This window comes from Aphelocoma coerulescens, chromosome 1 (assembly GCF_041296385.1).
Source record: "Aphelocoma coerulescens isolate FSJ_1873_10779 chromosome 1, UR_Acoe_1.0, whole genome shotgun sequence".
Taxonomy (NCBI): domain Eukaryota; kingdom Metazoa; phylum Chordata; class Aves; order Passeriformes; family Corvidae; genus Aphelocoma; species Aphelocoma coerulescens.
Window position 1 is genome coordinate 39,728,121 of NC_091013.1, and position 20,281 is coordinate 39,748,401.

The window sequence follows — 20,281 nt, forward strand, 5'->3', positions numbered from 1 at the left end:
AAACATTGGAATTTAAATGCAGTAGCCTACTTCCATCCTGTTTTTGTAAGAAAGCAATGCTTGCAATGCAGATTTCTGCCTCTCAATCCCCGTTCCCAACTCCTTATCCTCTTTGCACCCACATACACTATTTAAATTGCTGAACAATTTCAGCCAAAACTATTCAAAGAAAAGGTAAGTCCATCTACCTACATGTTTTCACAAGTCTTCCCAAGAGCACTGGCTGTGTTACAGAAACAAGACCAAAATCCATAGACCATTTGAGGGAAATTTGGCAGCACCCAATTAGGTATCCAACAAGCACCTATGCATCTTCAGCTTCACCTTAGCACCACCACCTCTTGCTCAAGGAGATCTCAGGCAAAGACCAGGCAAAGACTACGAGAAGTTGTTCTGTGGAAACTTGTGGCACTTCTGGTTTCTTTTAATTCACAGGAACAGAATTCAGAAAGATCTCCAAGCACTCTCTTATTTCTTTTTCCAAAGAAATCCTGAGCAAGATTTCCAAAGTAATCTGATTATTTTGATTTTAGGGACGTGGCTTTTGGTAACACCGGTATTTCTAAATCTCTCAGGTGTTTTTGAGTTTGTCCCCAGTGGACAGTTTTAATATATTCACTATACCTTCTGCTTTAAAACATGCAAATAATATATAAGACAATTGAAATGTGAACAGCATATGTAGCTGTGTGATTGCACCTGATCATTCACACCTCATGAACTGGAACAATTCTCATTGCCGAGTCCTAATGATGGTCACTGCTTTCACAAGTGAAACCCTTGTTGTGTGAGTCACCCACTTTCCACAGAACACTGAAGCACCTTGCTGCCAGTCTCAGGATTCTCATCATCCACGTTCAAAAGAGACTTGAACGAAGTTATTGTTTTCAGAAACAATTGCATGTTTTTTCTGTTGACACCTTTTGCACTACTGAAACACCACTGATGATAGCTCTACTACTAGAAGCACTGTGGTTCACAGTGCCTCTGAAAATGGATGAAAAGAAAAAAAAAAAACCTATACAACAGTACAATTCCCTTTAGATCAGCAGGGACCCTAATCTTAAGGCTTGAGAATAGGAAGAGTAAAAAAACCATTTTAAAAAGGACATTAGCTTGCAAAATAAACACCTACTGGCCTACATTTATTTTCTTGTGGTTAGTACTCTATGTATTCCAATAAATACCACCTTTGTAACCTCTGCAGGTCCAAACCAATGTTTGAAAGTCTGCATAAATCTTCAGTATCTAATTTCAGAAGTGTCGCATATAGAAAGAAAAGCATAAAGAAAGAAAAGAACTTGTTAAGAACTGCAACAATTTCTAAGGGTGAAAGAAGCAGGTTGTTAAACATTTGCCATTGTGAGCTGAATCAGACTCATACAGCCAAAGCTTTATAAGAACACAGGGAGAAGGAAAAAAGGAGGAGGAAGCTGTCTGCTGATGAGATTATGACAGACTGCAGGGTTTCAGCACAATTTATAAGACTCAGTAATGGGACAAAAACTTGGAAGTTTGCTCGTGAAGCAAAAGCAGATAAGCCATGTCAAGAGGGAGCAGAAGGGAGAATCGGCTGTGAGAAAAGTTAATATACTGGCCTGTAGCTCCTAAGATTAGTTTAGATCTACAACTGAAGAAAATACAGTAAGACAGGACGCAAAGGCAAAGATTTTAGGAATGCTTTTCTATAAAGCTCTCCATTTCTGACTGCCATGAACAGGATACAGAACTAATAACCCTGACTGTGTATGGAATATTCCTTTGCCAATCTATCTGGAAGTAGCTAAAGCCCAAAACTCATTAATACCAACTGTGATTACTAATGCACTATATGCAAATATATGCCAGCTATGCTAAAAAGAATGGCCAGGGCTTGACAGAGACTAGTTTTCCTAAATCCAGTATTCTCAGCCTGGAATTTGCAGACCTGGTTGCAGTGGTGGGTCTCAGGACTATTTTAAATGGGTCTGCAAAAACGCTGAAGAAAAGGATGTGTAGTATCAAGAGGTTAATGGTAATCATAAGAGAGCATAAGCTACCACAGCAAAATTTCAAATATTTTGTAAATCAAAGGTGGCAAAAAGCACTCCATTGGTGATCAGACTGAAGCAATGGAAAATCCTCCAAGTGAGATGGATGAACCAAGAAAACAGTGCTAGGAAACCAGAAAGCACCTAAAGATGGCTTGACTCTTAAGCCAGAGTAATTCTAATCTGCTCCATGTGGGTTCCTATATCGTGTTCCCCTATATTGTTAAGTAATATACTGAGCAGTATGCCATGTGTATCTTCTTTCATCATTCCTCAGAGGAAAAAAAATAACTGTTTATATTTCTGCTGTGATGTTAGAGAAGATCAAAGAAACAGCATAAATTATGAGCAGAGGGTAGGGACCATCTCTTTTGAGGAATGTGATCCACTGGGTCAGCAGAGTATCGCTGTCAAGCATGGCCTGCAGCCCAAAGCTGACAATGACATTACAGATGTGATGGAGCCAGGCTGCTCATTACCTGAACATACACAACTTCTTTATTTCAAATTCCACACATAGTCTAGAATACGTTTAATGCTTGCACAATAATCTGCAGTTCTCTATATACTTGCAGCTTTCTTAGTGTTAAAGGCTGCCTGCCCAGACGTATTTCATTGTTGAAGTCCAGCTGAGAGGCCTGAATAACCAACAAATGACTGGGGCCAGCAGTGGGCCAGCCAAAAACATTCCTCTCACGTAAGAGAACAGAAGGTGGAACGAAAAGACAAAAGACACAACAGAAACTGGAGGGCAATTAGAAAGACAGGAATGAAGGGTGGACTTTGGTCCTCTGAGCACTCAAACATCCAGTTTTTTTAATTGCAGAGGCTGAAGCAGAAGCTCTGCACATAGATCTTAGTGTTTTTCTATAGCTTTTATGAATCTATTTCATATGATCTTTACATCTAGAGAACAAGTCCTGTGAGGAGCAGCTGAAGGAGCTGGGCTTGTTTAGCCTGGACAAAAGGAGGCTCAGGGTGGACTTTCTCACTCTCTAGAAATGCTTTAAAGGAGGTTGTAGCCAAGTGGGGATTGGTCTCTTCTCTCAGGTAATGACTGATGAGAGAAAACTCCCTCAATCTGCACCAGGGGATGTTTAGATTGGATATCTGGAAAAATCTCTTCATGGAAAAGGCTGTCAAACATTGAACAGGCTGCCCAGGAAAGTGGTGCAGCCACTGTCTCTGAAGGTACTTAAAAGACACGTAGATGAGGCACTTGGGGACATGGTTTAGTGGTGGATTTGACAATGCTGGGTTAACGGTTGGAACTGATCATCTTGGAGGTCTTTTTACAATCTAAACAATTCTGTGATTCTACATTTTTGACAAACCTACTTCTGTGAGCTGCCTACACACAGGAGACAGCCCATAAATTACTGCTCCCTTATTTCCTGCACTCTTGCTTTTGGGCACAGTTTTGGACATTAATCTGAATCACGTACTAGCTTGTTTCCTTTTTCTTTGTACAATATATAGCACAACCAGATTACTTGTTGTTATGGTAATGCTATTAATAAATACACTATCTGAATAAATCTAGCGTGAAGTGGCAAAATAGCAGGACTCCATCAGCACACCACATCTAGTGACATTCATCAGAGGGGACAAATGAGTAAAAACTCATGTAAAATCTCAATTACAGCCATAACCCAGAATCTCCTCTGCAATAATTTAATGAGGACTCAAAATGCTATCCTCACAAGAAAATTAAACCAAACCAGTGCAATTTCCCATTCAGTAACTATTTCTTACAGCTACAAGTTGCTTGCTCCTCAGGCAGAAACATCCTTATACATCTTCCAAAAGCTAAGTCCCTATCATATCTGAGACTCACAACCTTCTATCAAAAAACATCTGGAGAAAATAAGCTATCCAATGCCACTACAGTTTGAAGTGAAGAGACATGCTCAAGTAGCAATTAATTCCTACACATGATCAGAAACAAACAAAAACATTATTACTAATCTATGTAGACCCCCAAGTGATGCTAACAGTAGGCACTCAAAGCTATGATATCACTGGAGAAAGCAACATGATTTTTCCTTTTCTCCTCTAAAACAACAGAAATATGCTGCTACACTAACAGAAACATTCATCTTACTGTCCAGATGTTTACCATATGTTATGAAGCAAAATTCATATTATACTGTTGTCTTTCATCTGCAATGCAGTCTTCTCTGTCCTCCACCTAACTGGAACAGCCAGGATATTTCTAATAGAGAAGCACAGCTTTCACTTCCCCTCAGAGTGTCAGCTGCCTTCCTGAAGCAGGGACTTGTGTTTTGTCAAAATCCAGCAGCAGAGTTGTTTCTACCACCCGATGTCAAAAAATCAAGTGAAGCCATTTATTGAAGCTGATGCCTTCCTGACAAGCCAGGCAAGCTGTGCTCCTTACAAGCTCATTCTAAAAATACACTCTGCTGGACAGGTCAGTGGTCTGTACACTCCAGAGCATCATGCTGGCTGGTACCACTGGAGTGCCATCAACATTTGCCCTGACCAAAATGAACACAGAATGCTCAGAGTTATTCTTTATGTTTTCTACTAAAAAAAAAAGGAGCGGAGAAGTAACTTTGCAAGTTGTTTATTATGTTGATAACAATACATTATAATAATAATAATAATGAGCAATCAAGACTCTTTTGCTGCTAAATATTCCCTTCAAACACTTCCTAAGTCAACTGCAGTTAGCAAGGGTTTAATAAGAGATACGTAATGGTGAATGTATTTCTAGGGCCTTCATTAAGATAACATTTTCTTTGTTTGAACATTTACATTTGCGTATGTGCACATGTACACACTACAGACTGTGTATCTATATGTGCAGCAATCTGTAGTGGATATCATTGTATATTCCCCCCCACTACCTAAACTGAATATATTAAGTTTGAATCAGAAGAGTACAAGGATGTTAAATGAGCAAAGGACAAATGAAACAGCAGGATTTAGGGGAAAGGAGGACAGCAGGCTGGAGGAACTAAGCACAGGTACACACTCTGCCTTGGATTCTATGGGAAAACTGTTATTGGAGCAAACCCTGGGAAGCAGACTTCATTACTGTTTCTCTACCCTGATTGCTGAAGTTCTCTCTCTGGGTTTGATCAGCAAGATGTGCATAATTTATATTAAATAAAAAAATTTCAGAGAGCGTACTAAAGGCTTTTCTCTTTAGTCCTCCTGAGAATTTTAGTTGTAATCACATACTTGATTTCCCCAAATAACTAGGATTCAATAAACACACATGAGTTAGTCAGTAAGATCTAACATATATTACAAACCATTAGCTGTTTCATCACCATTTTTTTTAAAGCTAAAAGCACATCAATTCTCTTCCCTCTTTTATAATCTTTTCCTGTTGCACAAGGCCCAGAAAAGGAGCTCTGGTCTGTAAGTGAGACTTTGGGGCACTTCTAACAAATGAATACAAAATATTTTCATATCTAATTTGAACAACAGGTTTAACATTTTATGTCACAAAATACACAATCGGAATTTTCCCTGCTACAGCACCCACTTACAGAGAAATCAATTAAAATCTAGTCAGATTATCAAGATGCATTTGTGTTTCTATCTTATCTACTTGGAGTAATTATTTTCTTCTCACACAAAGACTACCCAATCAGCCACCTAGCAGCAATCTCACATACACAGGTTGCAACTCCAGAGCAGAAGCACCATCGTAAATACAATAGTGCAGAACAAAACTTCATTTTTATGTCTTTAGGTTACTGCTACTCTGCTTGTAACTAAGACAAATAAATAAATACGTGTACACAGAGATGTATCTATAGAGGTAAAAAATATGAAGGGTACTTTTCATTTCTGAAAACAAACATAAGGTAAAAATATAAATGCAAGGTGTTCTTGTTCAGTTTACCCTCAGCGTGTTAGACCTTGCAAACAATGGCTTCACAGGACTTGTAGCAGAACTAATCACAAGTAAGTAGAATGAAAACATGATCATATGCAATCCTAATCCACTTGTGTTCAAAACAAATAGTGCACAAAGATGTTAGGACTAAATTCTACACGGAATGTTTCATTCTTAGGCTTTTCACCGCTAACATCAATACAGTGAAATCTGTGGGCAGCAAGCAGGACAACTTATTTTAGAGGATCCTTCAATTTTATTTCATTTTCAGAACTAATTTAGACACATATGAAATTTCAAAAAATTCAATGACTGCATTTTAATCATGCAAATCACAGAACTGGAAGTTGCTTCAATCACATGTATGTTTATAAGCATCCATAACCAAACACAAAACTTGTATATTATACATGACTGCCCCAAAGGATAATTTTATTCAGTAAATTCTGTCTAACGGTATAAAATCTGATTAGGATTTTAGGCATACTTCTATCCAGCAAACAAAATCTGAGAGAACTACAGAGCTACCAAGTCTGGTTAGAATGAGAAAAGAACAGAACACTTTGCATTACTAAATAGTCTTTTCCTAAGACAGTTACTGACCCACTCTGGGATACAGGGATATGTAATACGTGAAGCAATAGAGATCAGAAAGCTGATGTGGTGAAGAAGGGTGGGATTGATCCTGAAGTGTATCAAACCTCAGTATATTCCAATAAGCTTACAACTCTACAACCAGCTAGCTACCTTAAAATCCCTTCTAAATGAAATAGATGCAGACTTGAATCAACAGAAAGGTAGAACACAGGTACTGTGCCTTGGAAGTTAGCTTCAGTTGGCCTACATTCGCCTGTTAAACTCAGAATATTTACACATAATACTGACCCCCCTAACTACAAGTGTAAATGTACTAAAAGTGTAATTTACCTACTTTCTGTTTACATTATATTCTTCTACCGACTTAATTCTTTGCAGTACAGTTATTACATGCTTACCACTGTGCCTAGAAACTGAATGCTTGTCTCTCCAGAGGCATTCCGAGAAATCCGCTGAAAAACACAAATGCAAAAATTGATTAAAGCAACTCAAAATTTGTAACCATTCCATTTGCTTTGTCACATCACTGTAAAGTAATCAAAAACAATTGAATACATAAATCTATACATAAAACAGATAAAATAAATTCCTTCAACAGAAGTACTGGAGTCTAAATTATACTTCATCTCAGATTTTGGTTTTAGTTCAGTCAACTCAATAAAATTTATTTTTGAAGGACAATGAAGGCAAATATGGCCAAGTACAACACAGAGCAACCTTGTGCTCGAATGTCATGAATAATGAGGCTTCTGCCATCTCTGTGATTCTGTATTCCTGTTACTTACATTAAATATTATCTTCATTCTCTCCTAATGAGAGACATTTTAATCTCTTTTTAAAATGCAAACCTCCAATGATGCTGCTTTGAGAACAGGAAAAAAAAATGACCTTATGAAATGTCTGGTCACCTACTGTGGTTCAGGAGTTGATTGAAGTTATTAAACAGTCTTCAAATACTACATTGTCAGTAAGCCGCAAGACAATGTAAGAGAAAATACATTACTGGTTTCACACAGTATTAAACATAACTTAAATATGCAAAACATATCAAGAATTCTTTCTTCCTGTGAATTGTTTTCTCCTTCAATGTAATAAGTTTTTTCTCACATTTAATTCCTACTGTTTAAACTATGGCCCACATCGGTCCTGAGTCATGGAACACCGCCCTGATTTTACACAATGCCAAGTGTACACAAAAGTACTAAAGCACAGATCTGAGAAGATGAGTATTATTGCAAAGAACTGCACAGAAATCTTCAGCATTTTAAAGACAAAAAATCCTAAGAATGGGGCTGCAAATAATCTTGAGAGATCTAGCCTAAGACTCCTAACACAATCAAAGCACACCAGTGTCACTCCCAAATGATGTGTTTATAACTCATTCTCAAAATCTTTCAATTGCAAAAATTTCACAGTCTCCCCAAGCAATTTATCCCAGTGTTCTGCATCTTTACAATTAGGAAGTTTTTTCCTAGTATTTGATTAAAATAACCCTTACTTCAACTTTATTACACATATTAATTCTCCTCCTTTTCATTACACACAGGAAACACAGATTATTCCCTTCCTTTCTACATCTACCTACAGGTATATGAAGAGCCCTTATCATGGCTCCCCTAAGTCTTGTCTTCTCTAGACCAAATGAGAAAGTGCTACACAACAATAGCTAGATATCCTCCAAAACAATTTTAATAGCAATAAATTAAATCCTGGTCCCTTTTCACTAATGGTGCATGTTCCTCGGCTACACTTTATGAAGTAATAATTACTACAGCCCAAATATGCTTATTTTTTGACTTAACAGGTCACACACTGACATTGCAATCTGTACAATCATATGAAAACAAAGGGTGATGTGCCAGAGCCTGACATATTTCAACAATAATGATTAATGGAATGGAAAATATGGGAAATAAAATTTCATACAAAACCTGACGTTTACTTTTATAAAGGAAACAGGAATATACACTTTTCCCACAGTCTAGGATAAACACAATCAGGTTTTGGAAACCACAAAGAAGAACAAAGTACCGGCTGCCTACAATGAATGAACCGCATGCCAAAACAAACAAGTCCCAACCACTTGATAAGCTGTCAGAAAATGGCAAGCCGAAAAAAATTAAAGGATTTAATTTCTTTTTTTCCTGGAATGCCCTCCACCCTCGTTAGAGTTCTGTCACTTATTGTGCTACCCTTTTGTCTGCTTTCAAGGGTCATTAGAGACCTTTTCATGTCCTAATAAAAATTCCGTTTTTTTGGCTAATCTCCCTGTCACACAGAAAAACACAACTTAAAAAACAAAACAAAACGAAAAATAGAGCCCTTTTGTCACTTTCTTTAAAGGCTTTCAGAGTAAAGCCAGGTATCTTGACAACTTGACTTACTTTTCTCAACTGAAAAGCAAATCATTAAAGTATTTCCTCACACAGATTTTCTTTACTCGCAGCCAAATAAGCTAGCACAGCAAAAACTAAGTTCTTTCAAAAATAATTTAATAACCACTTTAATAAAGCCAAATAAATATGTATTTAAAGAAGGCACCTTCTAAAGCCTCCGTCTCAAGACAAGACAAAGACAGCAGCAGCATTTTTCCTGCTCTGACACTGCTGGAGCACCCTGGTATCACAGTATAGCAATTCCTCACTGCTACTGTTTGCTGTGTCCAAAATATAAAGCATTACATTCAGTGTCGATCACATTTAAAGTCAGTATAAGCACTAAAATCCATCTCTTAAATTAACATCCAGGAAAGGGAGAACAATGGGGAAGGTGAGGAAAATAGGTAAGAAAAGAGAGGAGAAAAAGAAATTTCCCTCATGGGTGTATGTAGAAAAACAAAAAGAAGAAAGGTAGAGAAATTCTCCAAGTCACAAAAACATATGTTACAGCACGACCAGAAAGAGAACTGCCAGGCTTTTGAGAACTGTGTTACAAAAGAAGTCAGAACATTATCATAATTAATGTTTCAAATTACAGTTGTAAATAAATTTCAGCTATTAGATGTGATTAGATTTTTCTGAAAAGAGTTACTTCTCTTCCACTGGCAGGCTTGTGTTTCTGGGATTTGTAAATGTAATTGATGTTTTCAAGAAAATGAAAGGACATGGTTAACAATTATTCTTTTATTTCCCACCTCTTTAGAAAAAGGACCAGTCTCCAGTTTCTCTTGTAAAGTTAGATATTTACATATTCTATACCTCATAATAGATGGTTTCATATTGCATGTGATAGCAGGAAAGTAATCAAATAGAGGTAACAATAGAGAATAGCTAATTATATGCATTGCCATTGCTTTCCCAATAAATTGCAAATTATTTGCTAGGAGGTTTACACCAAAAAGGCAAGGGAAATTTATCATTTGTTCAAAGACAAAACATCCCCATGTGTGTACCTGCCAATACAGTAAAATTACACTGTTGACATAAATTATGCAATCTTAGATATAACCAATGCTTTTCTGGTTGATTCAGTGGACAGAGCTTCAGACTAACTTAATTAGTTAAATTAATTAAGTTAAAAGTATATTTTTCTTTCTTTATGAGAAAGTAACAAACTAAAACAAATCTGAAAAAAAATCACAACTTCAAAAAATCCATATGCAGTCTCAAAGCTGTCAAATGAGTGTGAGTGTTACATAAATATTATATGTATTTTTACACACACAGGTTACAGTATGTTATACTGCATATGCTATGTATATACAAACAAAATGCTTATGCACACATGTAAAAATAGAAAAGTCCATACAATCATACAAAACGTGTTTGATTCTCCTCCTCTATCTTGTGTATGCTATACCACAGTCATTTCACAAATAATCATTTTAATCTGTAAATCCCAGTAAATTACAAGAGGTTAGTGTGATCTGACTTTAAATTCTTCTGCTTTGCCATAGAAAATTATTTCCACTTAGTTGGGTATCAATGATGTATTCATTGTAAGATGCAATAGGGTTACAATCAGCTTTGCATTAAGCCTGCAATGGATGAGCACTCACAGATAAAAATGATAACAACCTTTACATGAAGAAGGATAAAGCAGCTCAAGAAAACATAAAATATATATTAATGAAAAACATTCTTAACTGACATAGACATTATTAGACAACAACAAGATCTTAGAATATTTCCCACAAGTCTTCTGGTCTCTAAAACTCTCCAAGCTACTGGAAGGGAGCAGCTTCAGAGAAGGAATGAAACAAAAACAAAGAAACTCCAACAGACCAAAAGCAATTTTTTTTCTTTGCTTACAAATGAAAAAGTAATGATATCCCCCAAGGTCAGAATTAATGTGAGCTGGCAAAGGCAATCAGGTAAGTAGATAGGTACACACACTTCCCAAGCACAAGTATCTTGAACTACTATATACTGGCTTTATTTGCAAAAAATAAAAGCTGGACACCATTTCTTACAGAAAATGCAGAGATTGTCACTCAGCCAACATTTTTTCAATTTTTTCAAGCTATGGCATGACTATATTACCAGTTGGACAACACGTAGCAAACTAGCAAACCAAAAACAAAATTACAAGCCTAGAAAATTTATGGATAGGCTATAGATAAAATTTTGAGTGAAACACTGGTAGTTTCCAAGCGTGGTGCTGTTCTTCAGGATGCAGAATTTCTTGCAGCCCAGCCCCTATTGATTCATTTCAACTGCTCACTAACAAATTCTGAACATCTTATGCCAGGAATTTCAAATGGAGGATGCTATCCACTTTTTGGCCAATACTTAAAAATTTTTGAAGATTTCACCTAGCAAAACACAGGCCAGAATCATCCCCAGATGGGTTTAATTAAAAAACAAATCATTCCCACAATAGGGAAGTCAGGGAAAAAACCCACACAGTATTTTACCTTGTAAAGTTAGAACAGAGTCATCTGCTAGTCTAATCTGAATTTATGAGATTTTGTGTACATGAGGGTGCTTGGACGTCTGGAAAGCTCCATCTTCCACCTAAGTCACTCCTACCTCTGGAGTTCCACAGTTGGGTCAGAAAGGAGGAAAAAGCTGCAGAAGTAGCTGTGAAACCTTTAAGTCATGCTCTCCTCATAAAGGGGTGATTGATTTGATGTTATCAGTCTCCTTTTCCCTCTCCTTCTAGAAAGCAGAACTTCATCTCAGCACTGCCTTTCCACCATGCAAAATCCCAGTCAAGGGATGTAATCACAGACTAGCAATGTGACCAAGATTGCATGCTGGAGACTGTCTACATTGCACTGTATGTTCAGACTTGTTCAGCCTCACAAGCCTTTCCACTTTGGCAGTCACCCTACTTTTTCACAATTTAACATTCTACACTGGTGGTTGCCATCATTCTCTCCCCTTAGAGCATTAAACTACAGATGGGGAGTTAGCCTGATTTTATGCACTGCTCTACCCTTAGCCATTACCAGTTTCAGTTCACACTTTATAGCAAATGAAGACCCAGTGAGTTGTTCTTCCTCAGGGCATGTCCACATTTTTCAGGTTCTTACAAGGGCAGCAGTCACCCAAGTAGGGAGAGAGACAATCGTGTCCTGCTGTGTGTGAAGCATTTTGACTTGTGAAAGATATCTAAGACTGATGTTAGTGGCACTGTACTGAAGCAGTCTTTCCCATTAAAAGGAATCCTGCCAAAAAGTCGAAATATTGGCATACCCTGGCACCTGTTGCAAGCTACCTCAGTCCCTTTCCAGGGACTAGATGGAATCTGTTCTTAAACAGTACAAATATAGATGTTAAATACAGGGTGAGTGGCTTACAGGGCATCAATCCACACAGATAATTGTGCAAGTGCAGTTTCTAAGAGGCTGAGGCACCATATCACGACTTTTTAAAAGTTCTCTCAATGCCTGGGATTCAATTGCAGTAGATGACTTGGGAATTTCTGTCCTCCCATAAACAGAAAAATAGAAACACAGATCCTTCCCAATATTTCTTTATGTGATATCCAATGTGACTGTTACTTGTTACTTCTTTTTGCAAAGTTTTTTTAAATATTAAAACCACTGTAGGTATGCTATTACATATACAGAGAGTGCCTTCCAAGTATGTACACGTGTTCCTTTAATCCTGAGGTAGGCAGGTGTTACAATGAAGTAGATGACAGGCTTTAAAACTAACAAAAAATAAACAAACAAAACAAACAACAAGAAAAACAACAACAACAAAACCCACAAAAAGCACCCCACAAACAACAACCTAAAAAAAATCCACAGGAAATATTGTTTATTTGGTGTTAGTAAAGAATTAGTCTAAAGGACATGTACTTCAGCCCAGAATTTACAACAATACAATAATTAGGAGTTTAGTCTTCTCTGTGAACTTCTAAATTTTTGCTGTTACTACATTGAATCACAAAATGACTAGAACTTCTGGAAGCTTTACCCTTGTTTTGGTATGCCATGATGTGTCTTGCTACTATAAGGGGGGAATTACGCAGTCAAAATGCTGCCATGTGATTCTAGATCTGATAATGTCTGTGACTGCCCTGAGACAAATCCTTTACAGGATCCTTAGTCCTTTCTCACTCTTATGGCCCCTCCTCTCTTCCTTCCCCTTTGCTCTCTGCATGTGTTAACCATGGTCAAGAGAACCATTTCTCATCTTTCAGGGTTTAGATATCATAAAACTAAAATGTCTGTCAGTGACTCAATGCAATGCTTTGGTCTTTGGACACATACAGAGTCCTTATACAGAGTCCTTATTCATCCTGCATATTGTTTATCGTGAAAATTTATAGCTCCAAGATGAAAAAAACATGGCATAAGATACCATGACAACTAATATTATTTTATTAACATCTTGAGTAAAACAGGATAAAACAAATCCCATTTCAGAGGGATTGATTGAACATATCAGTTGATCCCTCATTTCCTTCCTGAATGAAAAAAAGAAAATATATTCATTTTCATGAAAGAATTGGTAAAGGTAATGGTGTGTGCTTTTAGTTCTGCTGCTGTAATTTCATGAGCTTTTATTTCCTTTAATTTTCCCCTTCCCTTCACATATTCTCCATTTGAACAATGGACCAGAAATTTGTACCAGATTTGGCCAGGTTAGCCATAACTGGAACAGGCTGAAAATAAAACAGGGAGTGAGCTACAGGTTAATCAATGTGGGCCATCAGGAATTCAGTGCTGGGGCTCACACAGGCTTTTCTCTACCCAAAAGTACAGCTATGTGGGTACAGGACAACTAAGGTTCTGTCTGTTTGCAGATCATTCTGAGTCCCTCTTCTGGAGACAACTTAGCAAGAATAATTTTGAAATCATGGTTAAAGGACAACAGCAGAGTATGTGCAGTAATTGGCAGCACTAAAAAATGGACTGTCAAGCAGTCATCAACACTGCTCACTAAACCTCCCCAAAATAATTTTCAGAGGTTAAGAAAATGAGTGTTCGGAGGTAATGGTACTTTAGATTGAAAACCTATATAATGTATCATATCATTATCACAGATTACATCTGAGATCTCAAAACAGCAAAATGAAAAAAGGTAATTTTTCTTAAAAAAGTTTAAAAATCACACATATTTAAAAAGTCTCTAAAGAGTTGTAGGAAATGAATACTTGGGCATAGGCTTTGTTCTCCTGTCAGACATTTCCCTGGAACAAAGACTTCATAACCTACAGCATTCTCATTTTTTCTGTTATTATAGACCAAAATAATAATCTAAAGAAACATTGTATCAGAGAAGCACTTACATTTGTCATACCCCAGGATGCAGAATATACTACTCCTGCTGCAATTGTTGATGCAATAAATAAATTAAATGAAAAAATAAGTGATGCCATCACCAAATTCCCTTTAACACTAAGTAGAGAAAGCTCCCCTGATAAATCTTCATCTATTTCATTCACAAAAACACTTGAAGCTTGAGACTGATGATTTCAGCTTTACAGGATCATGTTCTTGTTTAGCAACTCCATTACTCTCTTAATTACACCTTGCTGTGACTGATAAAGACCTTTTTACTGTAGAGTTTGGGATGCCCAACAGACACAGAACAGTTAGGCTGGAAGGGACCTCTGGAAATCAGGTAGTCATATTCCCTGTTCAAAGCAAGGCTAATGTCAAAGTGATATTGAACTGCTCAGGGCCTTGTCCAGTTGAGTTCTGTCTACATCCTACAGAGCTACAGCTCATCAGAGACTAATTCTCTGAAAGCCAGGAAATAAAAAAAGGTATCACCAACGCCATTGTAAAAATGCTTTGCTGAAGGTGCCAAAAGCCATGAAAAGTTTTCCAGTGTCCAGGCAGAATGCTTACACTACCTTTAGAGGCTAAAAGATTTTGTAACAGCAAGATAGCAGAGCTGTGGGCCCAACAGCTTGGCAGTGAAAAGGCTTGGTGCATATGACAGAACTAAGGGGTACAAAAGTATTGACAAAGATGGTGACAAATAACTCAAACCATTCTATGGTTCTGGCTCAGCATCCTTTCGCTACAGGGAACTATCTGCAAGTAAAAGGTGCTTAAGAATGAGTTGAGTGTTTGATGACAGGATCGATGAAGGTACAGCATTCAACAGCACTAAGCAGTTGTAAAATGTGTCCATGTAGCATTGCCATAGAGCACCCTCAAATCTGAATGGTCGGTGGGGTGGTTTTTGAGAACTTGCCCAAACACAAGTAGTTGTTGGTTTGAGGATCTCCTCTTACATGCATTTTTCCCTTGAGCAACCTGCTTACTCTGCAGATACCTGATCTTCCCGTGCAGAGTCCCAGCAGAAGGAACCTAGTTGCAACCTGACTGTAGGAAGGACAGAGCTGCAGTTAGGCTCAAGTCCATCTGCTGGACTTCATGGATTCCTTGATTTATCTTAAGGTCCCCTTAGATTCTAGTTCCTAGGAAGAACAAAAGATGTTCAAACTCTATTGAAAAAGACACCTTATGCCTTCTTTCCTTCCACCTGCTCCCCAGCCCATATGGACTGGGAGACAGAAGAGGTCATAGACAACTTCTACAGGCACAGGGCTCACTGAAATCTAGCTTACACTGTATGTCACGAGGACATGATAGAGGAATAAAAATGCCCTCATTGACCCAAAATATGCCTGCTGTCTTTCTTCCAACTGTCATTACTTTCCAGGACACCATACTGAGGCACCACTCTCCCTTCCAGTTTCCACTGGAGTTTTTATTTTTCTTTTCCACAGCTAAAAATCAACATCCCCTTTTCCACTCACTCTTCACAGGAATCATTGAGACACTCATTTCTTCATTTATTTTTATTCTAAATATTGTCTAAAAGGTTGTATCATATTCAAATCCTGTTTTTTATATATAAGTATTTTAAATATACATTTGCAACTAAATAAAACCCAATCCCTTCAAATCTGAGGAAGGTGTATTGTAACTATATTTCTGTAGTTCTTTGATTTTCAGCAAAGTCCAAATTCATAATAGTTAGCTGTAAGTTAAATTCTAAATCATTAACATCTTTGAAACAAGTACGGGAAACCATTTTCGTGAAGTATTTCTGTACAAAAAAATGTAATTTGCTTGGTGAACAAAATCCTACACTTCAGGATGTGTTAAATTCAGCCTCACCAAATGAGAGGTAGAATCTAGTCAAAAGCAGAGAAAATGCTGAGAAACTGGGGTTAGCTGAGGAACTACTAAAAACAGCCACAAAAAAATCCCATGATGAAATCTGAGCACTACAAGAAATGCCATGGGGTTTGCCCACACCCCCATCCTTGGAGACTGTATCTCAGAAATCTCTTCCTCAAATGATCCCAAGTTTTCATCACTTCATCATTTTGTATGACATCCTATGGATTTCACAGTAAGCCAAAGCAGCACAAAGATTTCAGAGCCCTTATGCTGCAGCCACAGGACCTGCAGTATACCCCAGGGTTCTGGTCCCACTCTCATCTGGGGACCTGGCCAGGCACTCCGCAGCTCCCATCTGCTGCACGCAGATGGGCTTCCTCACACAGGAAACAAAAGCAGGAGGAGGGGGGCTGCCACACATCCTTGTTGTGCCCTGGTATGCCCTAGACAGACTGTGACCAGGGCATATACTTCTCCTCAAGCTCTTAGGTCCCATACTCTAGAAATTGTCCTAGAAAACATGGGTTTTAAACTCAAAGGCCCTTCATTAGAGCTGGTGCTCTGCTTTGCTCTAATTCTCACTGAGCCTTTAGCAGAGGAATGAAAATACAGAAGCATGCTTAATTACTTAATTTTTAAACATGCACAAGATATGTAACAGTATGAATGTCTAGACTATAATTTACATAAATATATTTCAAACCAAGACATTTTAAAATTATTTATTTCCTGTTTCCTTGCTTAAGTGCTTTGCTAGATTGTGGTCAGACCACAGGATCGAGCCAAAGGTGCATAAATGAAACCTTCAAAGAAATAAAATGTTCACAAAGATTGTATTTGGTTGAGCAAATTTAGAAGAATGAAACCAACTATGAAGAAAAATTAGATTGGCTGAAAATTAATATAGCACAGCTGGAATTACTTGATTCATCCACATTTGTTGCTTAAATGGCTCTAGGGCTAAGTTTTGCAGAAAGAAGATACTTCAAGACTCAGGGGTCAATTGCTTTTGGAGACAAACTGACCTACAGAAATACACTTGTCTAATTTGGTTCTTGCAGTGGAGCAAGTCTACAGAAATATATAACCAAAAAACCAATTTTGATGCCAGTGAGCGAATATCAGAAGTCAAGTTTAAGGTTCCTACAAATTTACATATATACACTAAAAGATTAATAACTTCTCAAGCTACTGAGTTTCTTTGCTAAAGGCAAAGGCAGACAAAATCTGAGAAGGAAACAACATATGTGCTTATTCCACATTCTGTTGGCTAGATACCATGCAGTCAGCTCATTGCGTGTTGCTGCGGCTAGATCTGCAGTATTTCATAGGGTTTGGTCGTACTCAGGGAGTACAAGTAACACTATTGCTGGCTCAGCTCCTAGAAGAAAGCTTCCTCAGATCATATGATCATTAATTTTGAAACTAATTTTATGCACCAGTTCAACTATTATTAGCTAAATTGTGTTACTACTATTAGTTATACATCCAGTCATGTAGTAATACAGTTTGCAATGAGGTCTTGTGCATACAGTTATCCATTCTAAATATAATGCTTTTCACCTAGGCAGGTTTTATACATTCATACATTGGTATTTTTTCCTGTTCAGAATTAGGAATGTACTTTATAAAGTGGCACCAAAATGGACCAGTATTAAAATAGTAAAAAAAAACCACACCTAAAAATAGAAAATTATTTTTGACATACACACTCCTTGAGGCTGGTATAAACCTCCCAAGAAATCTACAGAACTTAAGTCCAGAATTTCAGGCACATAATGAAAATTTCACTCTCAGGCAATACTACCCTTGAAAGATAGAATAATTTTTTATTTTCAAGTTGCAGTCTTTTAAATTCAATCAGAACAAAAATAGTATTTCCAGTTGGGTAATCTACCAGGGGTGAAAATGAAAAACTAAACTCACACATATCATTGTAAATTATTAAAAATCTGACCATTGCATCACTGATAAATATATAGGCAATAGATACTGCTGTATGTAGAAAAATATTTTCAGTAAGTTTTGATTTGTTTTTCACTATTACCAGGATCAATAGATATTTGTAAATAAATTACTTGTCAATAAATATATAAATCCTGAATGTGGTTACATTTAGAAAAGCATTCTCTTTTTTCATTTCTCTTTTTTTATGTTTCAAACATATAAGTGTTCAGAAGGAAAGCATATACAACCACTTTAACCTTTTCAGTCCTCTTTTCTTAGAGCCACATAAGTTTGGGATGTTTTCTATGTTTATCCTCTCAAATCATGGAACTAATAATATTTCTTTAAAGTATATAAAAAATACGTTACATGGGAGATGCTGTCCTGTGACTTTCAAACTGCAAAGGCCCAAAAGTCTAACAATCACACAACTCAAACATGAGGAAGAGACTAATTTTACTGTAGGCCACCACATGGGTTTTTGTTGTTGGTTAGAGGGAGGCTTTTTGTTTTGTCTCAGTTGATTAGATTTTTGGTTGGTTGGGTTTTTTTCAGTAAACCCTTTCTTATTTTTTACATGATTAAGAAACTCTATCTTCTCACAAGCCACTAAGTAAAGAGAACCTATAACCTGGGGTAAACGTCTGTCTAAATAAGGAACTTCTCATTAAAAGCAAGATATTCAAAACTCTTGATAAGTAACTTTGAGTGCATCCAGAGCTTTAGTGGAGTGAATTTGTCTCAAAGTAGAAACATTATGCTGTTTGTACAACATCACTTAATTTTTATGATGCAGTGATGCACCCCAAGACATGCAGCAAGTTTCGACCCCACATTTCAGTATTATTTGTATGCCCAAAGACACTTTGGTGAGATTACCTGTATAGTCCTCTGAGTGCCATCAATGGTGACAGACAACAAGGGTGAAGCCAGGTTCCACTCGCTGGTCACATTTAGTTTCATCCCATCAACTTCCACCTGTTGTGACACCAAACAAGGCTGTTACTATGAAGACAGACAGAAAACTGATCTCAAGTTCATTACTGCATACAAAGCAGCAACCATTTTAAAACAGATGGCTCCCAAACAACCTGTCATGTTTACTGCTTCTGCCATAAAAGACAGGGTCCAACAACAGAGTCTTCCAGCTATCTCTGGGGAGAGGTGAAGGACCTGTGAACAGCTGCCTCTGAGTAGCAAGGTTTCAAGTGATTTCCAGCAAGTAACAAACAGCCATCCAACTTTTAAACCTATCTGGACATGCTACATTTACTGCAATTAGACAAGTAATGCATATAAATTCCAGTGACACCTTGCAACCCACACAACAGGGCTTGCATATAATATTCTCTCCAAGGACCAAGGAAGAACTTTTCCTATGCTTCTAATGAAGGGCTCTGCATTGTTATCTTAATTAATATGAGGCAGTAATTAATTCTTCGGCGTTTTGCCTCGAAGTCTAGAAAAACTTTGCAAATTCTGACATGTTTTCTTTCAATATACAGTTGATCAGAGGAATACAATTTCTGACTTGAATGCCAATATGCTTATCCAGAAAGTGGGGGGTTTTTAACCATCCCATATTCATTATACAAAAATATTTCTAGGTGAAGAGCAAAAATTCTGGGTTCTGAAAAAAGTGAGATGATTATGAAAAAAATTATTACATATGGACTAATACAATTAGTGATGAATTTTTATGGCATGTTTTGAACACTCATCATACTATTGAAGGTAGGTAACTACTATTTCGATTATATAATTTACCATAAACAGAAGAAAAATCATAGTTGGCCAATTTCCTTCCTCTCTCAAAATCTCCAAAATATTTTCTAATCAGTAAATTTCAGACAATAGAGATAATGACACAACTATTGCATACATTCTCAATAAACTAGAAAAAATTTAATGCATTTAGAATAAAAGCTGAGCACACACTTAACAAAATAAAATTTATAAAGCCTACTCTTTTGGGTCTCAGACTTATCATTATTTGATCTTATAAGAAGAAGAAGCACCTTAAAAGAAATCCATAACAGAAGTTCAGAGGAGCAGTGTGTAATTTGATAAATTTATTTCAGTTAAGAAGAAAAAGTTGTGGCTTAAAAAGCCCTCAAATTTTATAGACTTTAGTTCAGAATACGAAGTTGGCCTTAGTGATACAATCTACGCAATTTCCATGGGCTTTAACTATAAATAAAGTTACATGTAAAGAACAAGAAGAAAAACAAGTCATTTATAATGGTTCACCAATAGGCCAGATTAGCTGGCATGCTTCAGGTACTTTACACT

At 37.1% G+C, this 20,281-nt stretch overlaps 1 protein-coding gene across 2 annotated transcripts in view; it reads right to left on the reverse strand.

The window, feature by feature from the left end:
• The window catches only part of PCCA (propionyl-CoA carboxylase subunit alpha), a 271,576-nt gene that overhangs the window by 51,316 nt on the left and 199,979 nt on the right, over positions 1 to 20,281 (reverse strand). For both annotated transcript variants that reach the window (XM_069007866.1, XM_069007874.1), the window contains exons 20-21: positions 18,869 to 18,967; positions 6,900 to 6,953 (exon numbers count right to left, since the gene is read on the reverse strand). In XM_069007866.1, the coding sequence (XP_068863967.1) occupies positions 6,900 to 6,953; positions 18,869 to 18,967 (153 nt within the window). The remainder of the gene's footprint in view (positions 1 to 6,899; positions 6,954 to 18,868; positions 18,968 to 20,281) is intronic.